Raw genomic sequence first — 17,932 nt, 5'->3', positions numbered from 1 at the left:
TTGGGCTGCCTGCCACCCCTCTCCCCTGTTCCCATCCATGCTCTTTCTGTGACAAAAGCAAAAGTGGCCACAGAGACGTCCCCAGGGACCATCTTCTGCTCTCACCATCCCCACTGGGGCCCATGGGGCACTGGGGACAGCAACCAGGTGACGCCACATGGACTCCTCAACCGATGGCCTTTGGTTTCTGGTCCGAGGTCTTTATTTGCTGGAGGGGGGGGGTGGGCAGCCGTAGTTGTCACACTTTTCAGAACACCCCAAACCAACGCGCTGGGCACTGTAGTGACACTATGTTGGTTATCCTAAAGGCTGTGGCAGTGAGGGGGTCCCTACCCAGCTGGGGCAGCCCATCTCCAGGTCGCACAGCATCGCCCTGGGAACAGGACAGACACACGGACACGGCCGTGCCCCCACATTTTGGCAGAGCCCCGGCCATGGGAGAAGCGGGGCATTGGCATGACGGGGTTTGGGCTGGGACGGGGCTGGCGGGACCCCACATGCTGAGGACTCCGTGACAGCACCGGCCGTGGGGTTACATCCATTTACAAAGCTCAGCGGCCACCTCCTCCATCCTCCCTGGGGCGCACGCAGGCCACCACCGGTGGGACAGGTGCCCCACACCTTCTCCACAGGTCCCTGGGTCAGGATGTGAGCTCGGGGGGGATGAGGGGAGCTCGGCACAGCTGCTAGGGCACAACCTTGACCTCCTCAGGAGAGGGCCAGAAGGGCTTTCTGTCAGCACACTCAAGCCAGCCTGGTCCAAAGTGGCTGGGAAGTTTGCCCCCGTTTCTTTTCTTCCTGGGCAATAAATGGTCTACAAGCCTATCGAAAGCATCTGGCATTAGGCTGTCTGCGTGCAAACAAGCTCTGAGGCCTGGGAGATGGTCAGAAGAGGCACCCAGTCTGATGATAAGTACTGATGCCATTCGGCCAACATCTCAAGGGCTGGGAGGGTTCCTGGTAACCGCATCTCCTGGCCTCATCTCACCTCCAGCTCTCTCTCTGGCTCCCCCAGTGAGTCCCTGGGCCCAGGGTGACTGGAGGAGCTGCAGCCCAGCGGTGCCGTGGGCCTTCGTCAGCGTTGAAGGGCATCACCTGCAAGCACTTCACAGTCTGCACTTCCGTGAGTGGGGAGCAGAGGCCCCCCCCACCTCTGTCTCCCCTCGGGGCAAAGGAGACAAAGGGGAGGACCGCCGTAACTTGGCTGAAGTGGTCCCTGAGTGCCAGCTTATCTGGCTGTGCCAATGTTCCTGTACTGGCACATGAGGAGATGCTTAAAGGTTTTCTTGAAGGTGGCATTGCAGAGGGCGTAGCAGGCCGGGTTAATGGTGCTGTTGACGTAGCAGAGCCAGTAGCCGATGGACCACACCGTTTCGGGAACGCAGGTCTCACAGAAGGTGTTAATGAGGACCATGACGTTGTATGGAGTCCACGTGAGTATGAAGGCCAGCAGGATGGCAAATATGGTCCGGGTGACCTTCTTCTCCCGGGCTGCCATCTGGCGCTTCTTCCGCACCTGGCTCCTGGCAATGCTGGCAAACTTCCTGGCAACATTGGCTGGGCGGCTGTTGGACAGGGAGTTGTGGTCAGAGGCTCCTCCCTTAGCTGGGACGATCTCGATGGCGGTGACACACTCGGTCCCCGTCTGCTTGGTGACGATCTTGATCTTGGACCACTTGGAAGTTGGGTTCACCCGGGGGTGGGCTGGGCTCTGTCCTTGCCCTGCTGGCAAGATTTCTGCTGTGGTCTTGTCTTTTGTGGTCTGGGTCATGCTGACCGTGCTGGACTCGTTGGAGGTCTCCTTCTCCTCCTGATGGCCAGTGGCCTCTGTCTGTGCTGAGGGCTGGTCATCCACCTTCCCGTTCCTCACCTCCTCCTTCACCTCCACTGCCCTCTTGGGGGAGTTGTTGTTGTTCTGTTTGATCAGGGGGGCCTTGAAAAAGCTGAGGGACTTGCCTTTCCTCTCTTTCCTGCTTTCAGGCTTGTGCCTCCTCACCCTGCTCCTGCTGGCCAGGGAGATGTGGATGTACAGCACCGTCATGATGACCACGGGCAGGTAGAAAGCAGCGATGGCCGTGCCAAAGGTCACTGCTGGATTGGAGAGGAACTGGATGTAGCATTCCCTCTCGGGGACTGTCCTCTTGCCCACAATGAACTGCCAGAACAAGATGGCAGGGGCCCAGAGAATGAAGGACAATATCCACGCAGCTGCAATCATGAGCCCTGCCATCTTGGTGGTCCTCCTGGCCGGGTACGTCAGGGGCTTGGTGACACAGAAGTACCGGTCAAAGCTGATGATGAGTAAGTTCATGACTGAGGCGTTGCTCACCACGTAGTCCAGGGCCAGCCACAGGTCGCACACCACAGCCCCCAGCGGCCAGTAGCCTTTGATGATGTAGACCGTGTAGAGGTTCATGGAGAAGACCCCGATGATGAGGTCCGCGCAGGCCAGGCTGAAGAGGAAGTAGTTGTTGACGGTCTGGAGCTGGCGGTTCACCTTGATGGACAGCATCACCAGGATGTTGCCTACCACGGTGACGAGGCTGAGCGAGCCGGTGACCGTGGCGATGAAAACCAGCTCCACCGTCTTGTAGTTGGTGGGAGGCTGGATGGCCACCTCAGAGCGGTTGCTGAGGGTGACGTTGTCGTAGGTCAGGTTGGCCATCTTCACCTGCCAGGGCTGCGCAGAGAGGTTGTGCATGGGGTCTGCAAGGGGAGCGGGGACAGAAAGGGAGAACATCATCACACCTGTGGGTCCGTGCATCCATCCAGCCATGGCTGTGAGCCCCCAGGGGGGCTGCCCATAGGCCAGGCACCCCGCAGAGCCATGCCACGGCCCACGGTGCTCACCTGTGTCTCTGGCAGCAAGCAGCTCCTTCTGGAAGAGGAAATCTGAGACAGGAAAAAGAGCAAGTTACACTACAGCTTCAGCCCCGAGATGTCCATGCAAGTCCTACAGTGTGCTGACCTAGCCTGCCTTCCCCAAAGGCTGTGGCTGGTTTCGGAGCAGCCGGGGAAAGAGCTGCCATCCGGGGGTAATTTGTCTTGGCTGTGTTCACAGCCCGGCCCTGGTGGGTGTAGGAGATGATAGGCAGAAAGATTGCCTCCATTCAAATCACGATGCCTAAGGGTAACTCTCCAGGGTGATGGCTAAGAGGAGCGTGGAATTTAAGAAAATAAACAAACCAAAATTAGTATTAAGGGAGAATTCCCTGGAGGGGGAAGGAGACGCAAAGGGGCTGGGCTGGGCTGGGCAGAGCTTCCCATCGAACCTGCCTCTCACACACCACCCAGCCCCAAAACTCGCTTTAAGAAAACCTTCCAGAACTGAAAGAAAGGAAGGGAGGAATGTGTTTGTTTGTTTATCTAATTAAGCCTTGCTTATTGTTTCACAGTGCTTCCAGAGCAAATATTCTTCCTTGCCTTTTGTATTGCTCAGAAAATGGTGATACTTTCTGTGATGATTTTTGCTGAGCCCTGGCCCTGGGGCTGCTGGGGGGAGCGAGGGCTAAGAAAAGGCGGCCACCACAGGTCTGATGGAGGCCAGCAGCAGCCCAAGCCTTGCGTGTGCCTGGCAAAGCTTTGCCCCTTGCAGCCAACTGTGGTGGCAGCACTGGCTCCCGGCACCCTGCTGTCCTGAGGCTGATTTCGCGAATAACGCACGGTTATCCTCGCCAGCTGCTCGTGAAGACCAAGTGCTGTCAAAAGAAAGCAGCACTGGCTTTGCCCCACCATTTGCTTGTCCCAGGTGTGCAATGGATCCAAAATATGTAAGTAAGACAAGTGCGGCTCATCCCACCACGCCACACGGGCTGCACAACTCACAGGCCATTAGGGAGAGGGCTGGAGAGGCCCAGCTGAAATGTCCTTGGATGCCACCCAGAGGTCAGGTTGAAAATTTCTGTGCTGAAAAAAGAGGAAACTGGATCCTTGGGATGAAAGACTTCAACCGGTGTTTTGAAAATGACTATTGACTGTTTTCTGCCATGCCTTAGTCTATCTTTCCCCGCCTAGTCTTTCTTTCCCCGCCTGCTGCTCTCTCCACCCCACCACCTCTCCACAACCAAGCCATGCATTGTGCCCGCAGTGCAGCCGCAGTGGTGGCACTGGGAACAGAGGTCATGCTTTGTGTGTCCACCCCCTCAGGGTCACCTTGCCTTGCTTTGCCTGGTGGCACCATGCCCCCCCCCCTTCACCAGCAGCAGCTCCAGCCCTCCCAGGCGGGTTTCCCTCCCTCAGGAGCAGCCCCACTGCTGGCCCCATGGGATGGGGGCACCCTTGGGCAGGACGGAGGGAGCACAATAGAAAAGGATGCTTTCAGGCTGTCCTCTTCCATGCCCAGCTCTCTCCTCCTGCACCTCCAGCAGTGTGTTCCTCTCTCTCCACAGTCCTGGTCACCATCCCCTCCACACACCATGGCCAGGGAGGAGATGCAGCCCTGGCAAAGCTCAGGGGACATCTCATGGGGTTTCCTAGGGCTGATGCCCACAGGGCCCATAGCCCAGATACTGTCTGGTTTCTGTCCCTGCACATGCTGTCCCTTGACCACAATGTCCGCACAGATGTGCCCCCAGGCCCGCCTCCACCAGCTGCAGCTCCCTCAGCCGCCTGCTCCCTCCCTGGGGCTCCTGGCGGTGAATATCACAGCTTTCTCCTCTCCATCTCAGCCACTGGGCGGCCCCAGCTCCTCCCCGATGACAACTTTTGGGCTAAGGGTTCCTGTGGCCCCCTCTCTGCAGGTGGAGCCATTAGCAAGCGTGTCCTCGAGGCAGGGAAGCGCGTCCCCTCCCCACACAGCACGGATGAAGGGATGAGGTGCAGTTGAGCTCGGATCCAAGGCTGCAGGTGGGGTTGGGGCAACCTGCTTGGGGCGACCAGGTTTGGCGTGCCATTAACACTGATGCCATTAACCTAAAGAATAATGACCCAAAGGACCCAGAGGTTAAAAATCCAACAGGGTTATGCCCATGGTGTCCAACTGGGGATGTGACGTGGGTCTCGGCCTTCAGCAAAAGGGAGAAGGAAGAGGGGAGGGGTAGGGGATGCTGAATACCTCAGGCTGGTGTGCCTGAGATGCAAGGGGTGACAGTTTGTGGTGCTAATTGCATTATCTAATAGTTTCTAACGAGTTTCTGAGTCACGGCAGCAGCTTACATCCAGCAAGGGGTTGTTCTGCTTGGCAGATTCACACCTCTGAAGCATGTGGAAGTCCTGGGGACCCGCCACAGGCACCCCAGGGATGCGGTGAGACGTGGGGAGTGGGTAGAGGAGGGGTCCTGCTGCTGGCGGTCCCTTGGGGGCTCTGCCTGGCTGCTCCATGCCTGGGGAGCAATAGAGTTGATGAAAAAAGTGGGACAGCGGCCAGGAGCAGAGGGGCCAGCGGGATGTGCTCCTCTGGGATTGCCAGGCTCCTTTTGCCTCTGCCACCGCAGGCATGGTGAGGCCAGGGGGCACCAAAGTCCCCAGAAATGTCAAGCTGGCAGCAAGTGTGTCTGCCAGAGGACTCACACAGAGGTCGGGATGCTCTTGGCTCTCTGTGGAGCCCAGGACAGAGCTGAGCTGCCGCCTGCTGCATTAATGCTGCCCGCCTCAGAGAGATGCTCATGCTCTTCTCTAGCCCTGGGCTTGAGCTTCAGCAGGACCCAGCTGCTCGGAGGCGGCGCGGCAGAAATAACCCCGGATAACACAGCGAGAAAAAGGCAGGGGACAAGGGATGGAGGGAGAGGGCAGGAGGGTGGCTGCAACAAGTGGCTGCCCGGATCAGAGGCTTGTAGGACAGACAGGGACCATGGGGAGAGGGAACAGCGAGGACAGCTTGGGACCAAAAACAAGAGAACTGCGGGGAAGCAGGGATCCCAGCTGCCCCAAAAAGACCCCATGAGGCACCTATCCCATCCCATCCCGTCCCATCCCAGCAGTCAGATGATCCTGCTGTCCCGCTGAGGAGGTGCTGGGAGGGTTTGCGATCCAGGCGCCGAGCTGCCGCTTGAGATCTGCCCTGTGACCCGGCCACGGGACATTGTGTTTGCACAAAATGATGTTTTCGGCCCTTGGTGTTGCACAACCAAAACTCTTGAGTTTCCCACAGGCAAATCAGTCCCACTCTGCTGGACCCAAACCAACTCGCCATTAACCCTTAACACTGCGGGTGGCAGCCGGCTCCCACCCTGCCTGTCACAAAGCACCTCAGCCATTTCTGTGCCTGTCCCCGGGCTCAGCACCCCTCTCCTCAAGTGCCCAAAGCTTGGTGCCACCCCGTGCCACCACCGCCTTGCTTGGGCAGGGCAAATGCCTGCTGCTGCGGGGCCTATCGAGCTGCGAGGAGCCGTAAAACGCACTAAGCCTATCGTGGTAATCGAGGGGCTGCTTCTCCAGCTGGGTCTCCTGCATCTGGCTGCTGCACCACTGGCAGGGGCTGCGGCAGAGCCCGCTCGGCGTGGCATCGGGGCAGCCTGCCACGCTTTGCAGCGCCCTGCCTTTAAAGGCCAAGCTTCCCCGCTGCCGCTCCTCCCCTCCAGCTGACCCGTGGTGGAGCTCCTCTGCCAGGCTCTCGAAGATGAGCAAACAGCCGCCGCGGCTCCCCGCGTCCCTCCTGGCCCCTCTGAGTCACGGGAGCAGCGCGGGGCTGCCGTGGCTTCACTCGGGCTTTGGTGTGCCTCCAAACCGTGTGGTGTGCCGGCTTGAAGAGGCCTCAGCATGGCTCAGGGCTGAGCAGCCCAACAAGTGGTCCTGGCACAGTTGTGGCGCTAACCCAGGCTGAGGAGCAGGGATGAAGAGGGGAGGGAAGTGGACGGGAACGACTCGGTTCAAACTTCCACTGCCTCGCTGCCCCAGCGCCCACCTTGCGACTTCCTGAGCTGGCAGTAGAGCCAGCCCGGGGAGGATGCTGAAATGCAGAGCAAATCTCCTCCCTTGGATCACTGGAGAAGGATAGGGGCATATCCCTGTGCCAAACCCAGCAGTGACCGGCCAAGGACAGAGCCTGCTTCTCCAGTAAATGCCCTGCCGAGTGCCAAGGGGCAGGGGGCAGCCTGTGCACGGGAAGGGCTTGCTGTGCATGCACGCACGTGGAATGACGAGCTGTTTGTGCAGCGAGCAGCAGCCCCTTGAAAACACAGCCTCCATTTCCCTCTCCCCTTGCTGCTGCTCTCCCTGCTGCCTTCTCAGTCTCGTGCCGCCGGCTGCGCCCACCGGCCCCGCTTCGCCTCTGCGGGTGCTGCCAGCCGCGTCCCAGCACATCAGGGGAAGACGGGCTCCAAAGCCAAAGGTGTGCTGGCACCTCTCTCACTACGTTCATCCCTGCTTCTGGCTGAGTTTGGCTGGGGAGATGTCTGTCGTTTTCGTTAAAAAAACAACGACAACAACAAACACGACCATGATGAGAGCTGGTATCAATAGGATCCTCTTGGGGATAGTTTGAAGAGAAAAAAACATACTTCTCCTGCAAACTCAGAGTAATTGGATCGCAGCATTAATTAATCATTTCAGTTCATTTCTCTTCGATGAAAGAAACCAGACTGACCTGTGACGACGGGCAAGCCCCTCATGTGGGGGAACAAACCGCTTTTGCTGGAAGCCTTCCTACATCTCCAGCCCACCCTGCCCACTGGCCTCCAGCCCGGCCGAGCATGCACCGGGGACATGTCAGTATTTCTTAGCCTGTCCGTGAGGGTGAAGCCAGCCGCTCAGCCCCCCCCGGGAGCATGTCCCGGGGTGCGTAACGGGACCCAGCCTGGGCTATGGGTGCTCTGAGCACAGCAGGGCAGGCGTTAGGAAGCAGGCAGCAGTGCCCCAAGGTAATGACAGCTCCACACGTCCCGCTGCTACCTGTGATTTCAGCACGAGCATTGCCACCGGTTTTGTTGCACTGGAGGCCTGGGCCCTGGCTCCCTGGCATCTTGAGTGTTTCGCTAGCACCAGGCTCGAGGAGCCGGGTGCCAGCCCCTGCTCACCCTGCCAGCAGCATGGGGGGATCCCGGCTGCCCTCCGAGATCACCCCGGGTGCCCGGAGCAAAGCAGGGCTCCTCCATGCGCTGACACCCACAGCCCAGCTCCTGGGCCGGCAGGGCACGGAGGCAGGACGGCTATTTCCCAGCTGGGGAAGTGCCCCCACAACCCCGGTGTCTGCAAGGACCGGACGGCAAATGTGGCCGCGGCACAGTCGGAGGGGCTTAAAGAGGGAGCGAGGCGAAGCCGGCACTGCTTTGATTTGAAGGAGTGCCAAGAACCGTCCCCCTGGTTTGCAGCCAAAGCCATGATTTTGGCAAGGAGAAGGGTGGGGCTGCGCGACCCCCACCCGTGGGCCCCGGGCAGCCGGGATGTCAGCGGGAGAGGGACAGGGGGCAGCCACGGATGGGGAGGAAGAGGGCGAGAGCTGCCCCTCGCTGCTGCGAGACGGGACGGGACGGGACGGGACGGGACAGGGGGGACGAGGGGGGACGGGACGGGACGGGACGGGGCAGCTCCCGGGCGGGCAGAGGGGCAGGGGGCAGCCTGGCCGGGGAAAGTTGGCAGAGAGACCCCCTCCGCCCCCCCCCCCGTGTGCGACATCCCCGGGGGTGCGCGCCTCGGGAACACGCCCCCCTGCACCCCCCCCCACCTCCTCCCGGCGCCCCCCGGTCCGGGGGTGCCCCCGGCCCCCCGCCACTCACCGGGCAGCCCCCAGGGCGCTCCGCCGCCCGCCGCCGAGCGGTTGTCAGCGGCCATGCCGCAGCGCCGAGCACGCCGCCGCCCCGTCGGGGGCTCCGGTGCTCATGGCCCCGGCCGGCTCCTCCCGGCTCCCGGCTCCCGGCGGCGCCGTGCGGAGGGCGGGGAGGGGCGTGGGGAGGAGGAGGAGGAGGAGGAGGGGGAGGACCCGGCTCTGCCGGCTCGGCACGGTGGCCCCCCCTCCCCACCCCCAAAAGTGCCCCCCCCAACCCAGCATCACCACCGCCACCACGTCGGGGGGAGGCTTGGAGAAGGAGGGGGCGACCACGGCGTCACGGTGCCGCGGCCAATCCCTGCGCCGCTGCCTCCCTCCCAAAATAAAATAAATAATTTAAAAAAAAGCGGTGCCCCCCCTTTTTTACCCCCCCCCCCCCTCCGCCGCCGCCCCGGCAGCACCGCGGACAGCGCCCGAGGCTCGCCCCGCACGGGCCGACGCCGCCCGGAGCCCCCCGGGGCCGGCGGAGCCCCGCCGGGTGCCCACGGCCAACCCCCCCCCAGCTCCTGCCCCGGCCCCTCTCACGGCACCTGCACCCGGAGAGCGGCCTCTGATGGCAGTGCCCCCCTCTGGGGCCGGGAGATGCGCCCCTCCGCTGGGTTTTGGCCTCTCAAACCCAAACGCTGACCCCCAAATGCTGTAAAGAAAACTGCTGCGCCCCGGGCAGACTCATCGGAGCGAGGAAATGTCTGCCTCAAAGACAATATGATTGCACTGGAGTTGGGTTGTTTGATTGGGCTCTTGTTTGAAACTACAGCTCCCCATGGGTAGACAAAAGACTGTAATGAACAGCAAGAAGCCTTCTTCCAAAGCTGATCAGGCGTGGAGATAAAAACGTGTAACCAAATTAAGTACAAAACTTTTCAACTTTTAGCTCTTCTCCCAGCGCTATTCCAGCTCACTAGTCAGAAGAAGTGGAGTCTCTGAAGGCCCAGGCTCATATTCTGGTTAGAAATTGCAGTTGCTTCTCTCTCCTCGATACACCTGCACATCCCTGCCTCATTCCTTTATTTCCATCCTCCGTTTCTGGATGGATTCTTCGTTTTTTTCTTGGCTATGCCCCGAGCTTCGCTCTGCCATCAGCAGTCCCCGCTCTCCCACTACCAGTTGGCAAGCCTCCACCGGGCTCTGCCTCAAATCGTGCCCTCAGCCCAAGCCACCACATCTGCCTAGAGGCAGGCAAAATCCCTTCTCTCCCCCGTGCAGATGCTCTCAGACACACTCACACGTTCTCGCTCCCATCCTTCCTCTCCCTTACCCCACATGGCTCCTCTCATGCTCCCGGCTGCCTCCCGCAGCGCAGCGCGAGCCCAGCTCCTGCCCTCCAGCAGCCACGCTCCCGTGAACCCGGCAGACCCATCCTGACATCTTTAATATTCATAAAAGTCAACCCCAGTCTAAAGAAAACGTGGCTGATGATGAAAGTATTTACATTGCAAATCGCTTTTAATAACCCTCCAGTAGTCAGCTTGCTGATAAATGCTAATCTGTCTATCAGCCCCTAAAAAAATAACATAATAATAAAATAAAAATAAAAAAGAACCCGAAACGGAGAGGCAGAGAGCTGGGAAGCAGACAGTGACAGTGAGGGGGCCTCAGCCCCAGGCGTTCCTGACAAGCTGTGGACTCCTGCTCCTTCTGCAGGTGCAGGATCAGACACAGAATCTCCACGTTACACCTCATCTCACCCGATTTTAGTCCTCTAAAACGTTGAGCACTGGGCAGAGCCACCTGCTTGAGCCCATCCAAAACACTTTTGCGGTGGCTCAGAGACCACAAACACCTCGGGAGAGTTAAACCCGGCAGCCTGCCTCCCATCCCGGTGCGCTGCCATCTCTCCAGTCAATAATGATCTGCTTTTTGTGTTTTAAAAGATCACTGCTGCTATTTTAAGGTTGCACTCAATTTTGTCACATTCGCCATATAAGCACGACTTGGAATATTTCAATGTAATTGTTGTGTTGCAGTCCCCATTCTTGCAACTCTTATTTGCTTTCTGGGTAATGGAAGGGGTAAAGTGTGTCTGAATCACTTCTTTTATACCTATTATTAAAAAAAAAAAAAGGGGAGGGGGCGGAAATGCAGGCTCGAGCTGTTCCCCTTGTGTCGTATCACCACGCTGCCGGTCCCCAGGCTGCGGCAATGCCCTGAGCTGGGAGCCCGGGCAGGTCCTGAGCCACAGCTCAGGTTTGGGCAGCGTGCCGGAGCCCAGCTTGTGCCACGCACACAGCCTAATAAAAGTGTGCTTTTACACTCCCACGGCTTTAAACGTCCCTATTAAAGCCGTGCTCCCCTCAATTCGGAGCAATCGCCAGCGCTGCAGGGGCGCGGAGTGCTCCGTGTGCGCCTTGCCCCAGGCAGCCCAGCTCAGCCCCCGCGTTTGGGCAGGATTTGCGCTGCTTGCCTGGCACCGAGCCCCATTAATATTAATGCCATCCATGGTCCTGCTTGCAGGGAAGGGAACCAAGGGGAGAGCAGCAAGCGCGCAAAAAGCAGAGCAAGGAAAAAAACATCTGGCGATGGCTCGGCTGCTGAGAAGGTCAGCGCTACGGTTCTGTTAACGTGTGCCTCCGGGCAGTGCTGCTTCATTGCCATCACGTTCAGTGCGGATTTAATGGATGAAAGTCCCCCAAAGCATGGATGATCTGCCTGTGCTGCTCCGGGGGGAAGCCCCCTGAGAGCATCCTCCCTCCGCAGCTGGGGCCAGGCCGCCGCTCCCTCGTCCCCATCTCAGGGCTGTGAACGTGCCCACAAGGACACGTGCAGGATTCACACCTCGGGGGTGTGCTGACACACAACTCCTCACCCCTGCTCGCCAGCAGCCACCCCCCTCCCATCTCCCCCCTTGCATCTCTCACTTTTATTTCTGGCCACATCCCCACACCTTCCCCCCAGTGTGATTCTGCCTCTCTTCCCCTACCCAAACACTTCAGACCTCCCCCGAACCCATAGCACCCAAGGACCAGCAGGTTGGGGTCCCCCCGAGTTGCAGGGACCTGGCCGAAGGCTCTGGGCAGGGCCCGAGGCTCCAGGCAGAGCTGGGGGCAGAGGAGACTCAAGGCTGCAGCAGGAGAGAGCTCTGTTCCCTGCCAGCCAGGCTAATAACCTTGTATTAAATTACGGGCCCGGGCTTGTGGTTTGTTTATTTTTATTTTTTTATAAGCTGTCTGTTTAGATTTATCAGCATAATTCCTGATAGTGCCTTGTCGGGGATCATTATGATAATCTCAGCGCGGTGTCTGCTGGGGAGCGGGGAGGCAAGCAGGGGGTGCTGGGGGGCAGGGGCTGGGGGGCAGGAGCCGCCTGCAGCCCCAGAGGGGCAGGCAGACAGGACCCCAACCCCTACACGGGGACCCAGCTGCAGGGGTGGCACTGCCAGGGCAGCTCCAGCCAGGCTGGTCTCCATCCATCCTTCCCCATCCCTCCAAAGATTTTGCTGGGAGGAAGAGAAATCTTGAGAGAGGGGGAGAGGGCATGCAGAGAAACCCAGAGGACGGGGTGAAGTTGGAAATTAGAAGGCTCTGTTTTGGCATCAATCCCTCATCTCCCCTTAATTCCCTGTAATTGCACCATTTATTTGAATAAGGCTCCTCAGAGCAGAGCGCAGAAGAAGAGGAGGAGAAAGGCAGGAGGCCCCCGGCCCATGCAGGCGTCCCCAGCCCCCCGCAGAGCTCCGTCTGTCCTTCCAGCTCATGCGTGCACATACACGTGCAGCCTTCCTCCTCTTCCTCATCCTCCCTGCAGCAGCAGCCAGGACAGCTCCTGCCCTGCCCATGCCAGCAATTCTCCTGCACCAAGACCCTCTCCCGCAGCAGGGGATGGGGACACGTCCCCTCACCCTCCAGCAAGGTTGCAGCCCTCCAGGCTCATGAGAGCCCCCCCAGCCCTGGGAGAAGCGGAAAAGCAAGTGGGAAAGAGCTGGAACCTGAAGTGCTTTGAGTGTCTCCCCAGCAGGGGAGAGCAAAACCAACACCAGGAAAATTTCCCTCCTGGAAGGGAAGGTAGGGCTGTGTAGGCAGAAACTGGATAATACGTTATCAGCCCCATTAAAAGGAACCAGGTAGAAAGGCCTTCCCTAGGGGAGAGCTAATTTATTCTCTGGTTTATTATACCTCCAACAAGAGCCTCAAATCTCTCCAGAGAGGGGAAAAAGCACACTGCTGCTGCAAAACCACTTGCAGAGGGACCGCTCGCAGAGGGTCGGTGCTGCGGGGCAGAGGAAGCAGCCCTGTGCTGGCACGCAGCCCCCGTGCCTGAGAGATGGGATGAGATGGGATGAGACTGGGCTGCTCCTCTGGCCTTTCCGGGACCAGAGGGGCAGCCCAAGCTCCCCCCTGCTGTGGCATGTGCAGGGCACGAGTCCGGCTCTGCTCTCCTCCAGGCAGCCGTGAAGCTGTGCGGCCCCAGGCGTCCTCTTGGGGTGGCTGGGCAGGATCCAAGCCCCAGTAAGTGTCATCTCCAGCCCGTCCCGTTCCCGTCAATCCCATTAGCTGCGTGGGAGGCAGAGCTCCTAGGAAGAAAAACCCATTCAAGCTGATGAGCATAAGATAAAACACTGTCCAGAGGGGGTGAAAAAACAAGCAGGAGGAGGGTGCTGGAGAAAGTTCCCTGGTGGGAGGTGAGAGCCAGCACGCAGGGGACAGGACAGGGCAAGGAAAGCAGGGAGAAGCCCCTGGGGCCAGAGGTGCCCTGTGCTGCTACCCTCGCAGAAAGAAGCCACAGGAATCCCAAGGGGGAGTGGGGACACCACGCCGAGGCCCTTTTGTGTCACTGTAGTGTGCCACTGGGGCATTAGACAAGGTGTTCCCCAAGCTTCATTTCCCTGAGTAGCCCTGAGGCAACGAGCACCCTCAGGTGATGCTCGTCCCCACGGCACGCCAGGACCGTGGCCACACCGCCCCCAGCCCTGTCTCGCTGCCACGACCTACATTCAGCATCCCCAAACACACAGCCACGCACTTAGCTGCATTAAACCCACCGAGTGCCGCACGGGGCTAATTTCTGATCAGGCTGTCACGCCATATCACGTCAAATACCTTACAGGAGCCTAAGCGTATTATGCCGACGCAGCTACCTTTGTCAACCAAACTGAAATCTCATCACAAAAACAATGCCAGCTTTATCCTTCTTCAGCACCTCTGGGGCAAAGCTGCCTTGGGGGCTTCTCCTGGGTCACCGCACCCCAAGCGCTGCCCAATCCCCCAGCCCACATCCCCCTGCCCCAAGGGTCTTGCTCATCACACCCACAGCCCAAAAGCTGCTGGTCTGGGGCTGAGCTTGGGGCCCCACAGCAGTGCAGCAAGACCAGCCTCGCTTCCTCCCTAAATGATTGCTTTAATTAGCGTTCGGGCTGATGTAGGTGATTAGTTCCACGGGAACTTTTGCAGCGGGCAGACAGACCAGCGGCAGCCCTGCGCTGCTTTAGCATTTACATGCTTTAATGCCAGCCTCCCTGCCAGCTGCCAGTCCATCTTCATTAGTCCACACGAGCCTTTCCTGAGCCTGTCTGGGGCTGAAGTGCCTCAAAAATAAATAATTGCCAATTACAGGTGCCCTGCGATGTGGTGGCAGTGCCCTGCTCTGCAGGAGAGGCTGGAGCCAGCCCGCGGCCAGAGCCAGCCCCTGATGCTATCAGGGCGTTACTGGGTTATTGGGCTGGGAGCGGAGGGAAGGCATTCTTAGCTACGATGGTATCAGGGGCCCAGCATTAAACCCCAGGAAAGGCCGTGACACCAGGTGCTTTCTCCCTTTCCGCAGTTTACTCACAGCAGAGCACCCACAGTGACCGGTTCTGGGCTCCTGCTTTCTTGCTGCCATAGCAGTGCTGGATGCATGGCACCACGTGGGTGTGAGTAGTGCCCGAGCCTAAGATGTAGAAAGAAGTAGCCCCCCCAAGCACCATGAAATCCCAAGGTTTTGCACAAGCTCGCACGCTGCCTGCTATTTACCCCAGCCACTGTAAAGGATGGAGGCAGGAGCTCCGTGAGCAACCATGGGGAGCCAGAGGGACTCGGGTGCCTCCTGAGCTTCAGAAGGGCAGGAGCTTCGGTGTCCATCTCCACCAGCCAAGCTGAAGCAAGGATAGAAAGAGAAACCTCAGAGGCTCCAAAAAAACCCGTCAGCCCGGATAAGGAAGGGGCACCACAGTTAATGGGCTGGGGATCAGTTGAAGGCGTCAGCTGGAAACAAGAGGCCTTCCCCCCCATGTACTGAGCACTGCCCAGGGCTGGCTGCAGTGTCACATTTGTGTGCTGCACACCAAGATCCCAATTAGAGGCGGACGGCTCACATGCTGCACGCTTTAATTAATTTGCCTTTTCCTGTTGGAGAATGACTTCTCCGACAGATTGGGACTGAGCAGAGAGGGCAGCTACTCCCTGGTGAACTGCTCGTCCTTGGCCCCAGCAGGGGGAGAGGACAACCCCAGGCCTTGGCATGGGAAAGGCTGACAGCAACACAAGTCCACTCCTTGGAAGTCCACCCAGGAAGGAGAAGTCCCCATGAACCCAGCTGTGCCCAGGCTCCCGCCCTCTCCCTCCCTCCTGGCTGTCCTGCAGAGCTGGGGTCCAGCACCACTCGGCTGCAGGGTCACCCCGTGGTGGCCCCGAGGCTGGCGCTGGCTGGTGCAAGGTGGGACTTCGTGGGAGTTCAGGGGAGGTGCTGGAGACAGAGCAAAAGGCCAGCAAAGGACAGAGGACAGAAAAGCCAGGACTTACAGGACAAACGGGCCTCACCACTTTGCTGCACTGCCTGCAGGGCTTATTCTGTGTTCAGACCCAAGGGTCTCTCCTTGCCACCAGCTGCTTAGGTGGCAAGCCTGGGGTGCTGCAGCACGCATCTGCTACAGGCAGCTCCAACTGCTACTTCCTCCCACTGCCCCAGGCTTCCGGCACCTTCTCTCTTCCTACCTGACCTAAGTAATCTTGTGTCCTCAGCTGTCCCCCTCCTCTTCCAGCTCATTAGGGCATTTGGAGAAACCTGGCTCCTACCAAACCTGGAAAACCCACCATTAACCTCTTTCTGCACCCAGAACTAGCTCTTACGTTTGACTCTAATTCCCACCTCAAGCAGTTTCCATTTCCAGGACTTTACCTCTCACCCTGAGGTGACTCAGTTTCTTTAGTAGCCTCTTGAGGGACTTTATCAAAAGCCTTTTGAAAGCTAAATAAAATTCTCTGCACTGCATTTCTCCCAGGATTTTGTTAGCACATTTAAAGGCTCCTGACAAGCTAAGGCTGACGAAAGCTTTTGGTTTTTAAGATTATTTCCTGCTCCTAAGCAGCAAAGCTCTCATTTTGCTTCCTAAATTGGGCCAGCAAACGTGCGTGGCTCCGGCTTCCCCAGGCAGCTCGTGTTGAATTTCCACCTTGCTCCTGGCAGGGCATTTGCCTCTGTGCTGCGTTATTGCGCCGCAGCAAACAGATAAGCTGTGTTTTTTGGGAAGGAGCCCCTGTGCTGCTGCGCTTGCCCTGGAGGTGGGCAACCCCTCAGGCCCCTGTCCCACACAGGGCTCTGTGCCTCAGGACACCACGGCGGCTCAGGGGTGCTTCTAGACCCATGTGTGGAGGTCAGCCCAGCCCAGCCCTGCCCAAACCAACCAACCACCAAAAAGCCTCTTGGGCTAAAATGTGGCAGTCTGAGGCAAGGCAAATAAATGGAGCTTGGCACGTTCTAGGTCTTAACTCAAAAAATAAAATGTTATCTGCATACAAGCCCACTACCTCTGAGAGCACCCGCTGGTTTTGTGCCCACAGCAGGACATCTACCAAGCCCATCCACGGCAGCATCTGAAGAGTAAGCCCACCCACGCCCAGTCCTGCTCAGAGCTTGTATGGAGTCAGGCCACAGCTGTCATCAGTCCTTAGCTCAGAGCAACAAAGCAGGTTAGGAGAAGCCTCAAAGCCGCCTGCTCTGAGGCCTCCACCAGCCTTACCTCATCCGGAAGGTCCTTCCCTGCAAGCCTCACACCAAAAGCTGCTCAGGAGCTTCAGAGACGTCCCAGGCCAACACCAAACAGTGGCTGCAGTTGTCTTGTGCTCCCACTGGAGTTCACTGCTGCTCTGCCACCGTCTCAGCAGGGACAGGTCTTGACCCAAGCAGGCTTCAGGCCCTGGCGCAGCTGCGGCACAGCAGCCTGGCCAGCATGCCCAGCCCTGGTGCACACCAGGCCTTTGAGAGTCTGCCAGCACTAGAGCAAGGCCTCCCAGAAGACCTTTCCCCAACCGCGATGGAAATTTTTCTGTAGGTAGTTTGGCCCTGGCTGTGGAAATGGACATCTGTAAACGCTCTGCAGCACATCTACTGAGAACGGGCCTAAAGACTCTTCCAGGAATCATGCAGGGAGTGGGAACAGGAGATGCCAGGATGAGCTGAAGCAGAAGCAGTTTTTTCCAGGCTCTGTTTTTCTTTGTTTTCAAGCAGAACAGTAAACAGTTCTGCCTAGACCTGCACCACCCTGTCTGCACAGGGCTTCAGCTGAGACAGTTCCTCTGGCTCCCCGTGTCAGCACATCCTCAGGCCAACCTACACTGAGGCAATACAGGGATGCATGAAACCCTGCTCACCGCACAAGGGAATCCCGTTTTTCAGGCTGCTCTCCTGTCAGATCAGGGATGTGGTTGGCTCAGGGCAGGTTTTAGAGCCTCATTAACACTCTGCAATGAGGCCTGGCAGCAGCTGATTTGATTTAAGGTTCATTTCCAGGCTGTGATTTAAGAGAAGATTTGCTTAATGTTCTCTAACAGACTCTTCTGACTGGGAGCCTGAGTGCTGCCTAATGACAGCCTTATTTATCGTAACGTCTTTGCAGTGCAGAGTCTACAGAAGCAGGGCAGGAGCACAGCAGCTGCTGGCAGGTGCTCAGATGGCAGGAGAAGCATCTCTCAGCACAGAAAGTGGTAACAGGCACTGGGGCGTGCATTCCTTTATCCAGGACAGCCAGACATTGCATCTCCTTTCTGCTTTAAGAGGTCAGCAAGACAGACCTCTCTCTGCTTGCCCACAATAGACAGTGCTGCATCTTTGCACACCTTTCTGAGCAGGATAGGAGGAATACTCTCCCCTTTCTCCCTGACACAATACTTGAATGATGGGAAATGCAGGTGTGCCTGCTCATTTCTGTACTGGTTAAAAGGCAATTTGCAATCAAGACTCTCAACTGCTCCTCTCTTTTCCCATTGTGAGCCTCCAACTCAAAGGCTGAGCCTGTCGTCCTCCTGGGAAGGGGATGAT

General features: G+C 58.2%; 1 protein-coding gene and 1 long non-coding RNA gene across 2 annotated transcripts; one reads left to right on the top strand and one right to left on the bottom strand.

Annotated features, from left to right (window-relative positions):
- Positions 1–188: 188 nt before the first annotated feature.
- Positions 189–8,869, bottom strand: CHRM4 (cholinergic receptor muscarinic 4). Its single transcript, XM_035327781.1, has 3 exons — positions 8,652–8,869; positions 2,851–2,892; positions 189–2,706 (listed from the first exon to the last, which is right to left on the bottom strand). The coding sequence occupies exons 1-3, from the start codon at positions 8,704–8,706 to the stop codon at positions 1,229–1,231; spliced, it is 1,575 nt and encodes a 524-aa protein (XP_035183672.1). The 5' UTR covers positions 8,707–8,869; the 3' UTR covers positions 189–1,228.
- On the top strand, positions 2,905–16,203 carry LOC118167891. Its single transcript, XR_004751281.1, has 3 exons — positions 2,905–4,393; positions 7,386–7,388; positions 16,193–16,203. It is a non-coding gene; the product is annotated as an uncharacterized LOC118167891 (long non-coding RNA).
- The last annotated feature ends 1,729 nt before the right edge of the window (positions 16,204–17,932 follow it).

Source organism: Oxyura jamaicensis, chromosome 5 (assembly GCF_011077185.1).
Source record: "Oxyura jamaicensis isolate SHBP4307 breed ruddy duck chromosome 5, BPBGC_Ojam_1.0, whole genome shotgun sequence".
NCBI classification, from domain to species: domain Eukaryota; kingdom Metazoa; phylum Chordata; class Aves; order Anseriformes; family Anatidae; genus Oxyura; species Oxyura jamaicensis.
Note: the sequence above shows the minus strand (reverse complement) of the source record. Positions and strands in the feature narration are given on the sequence as shown.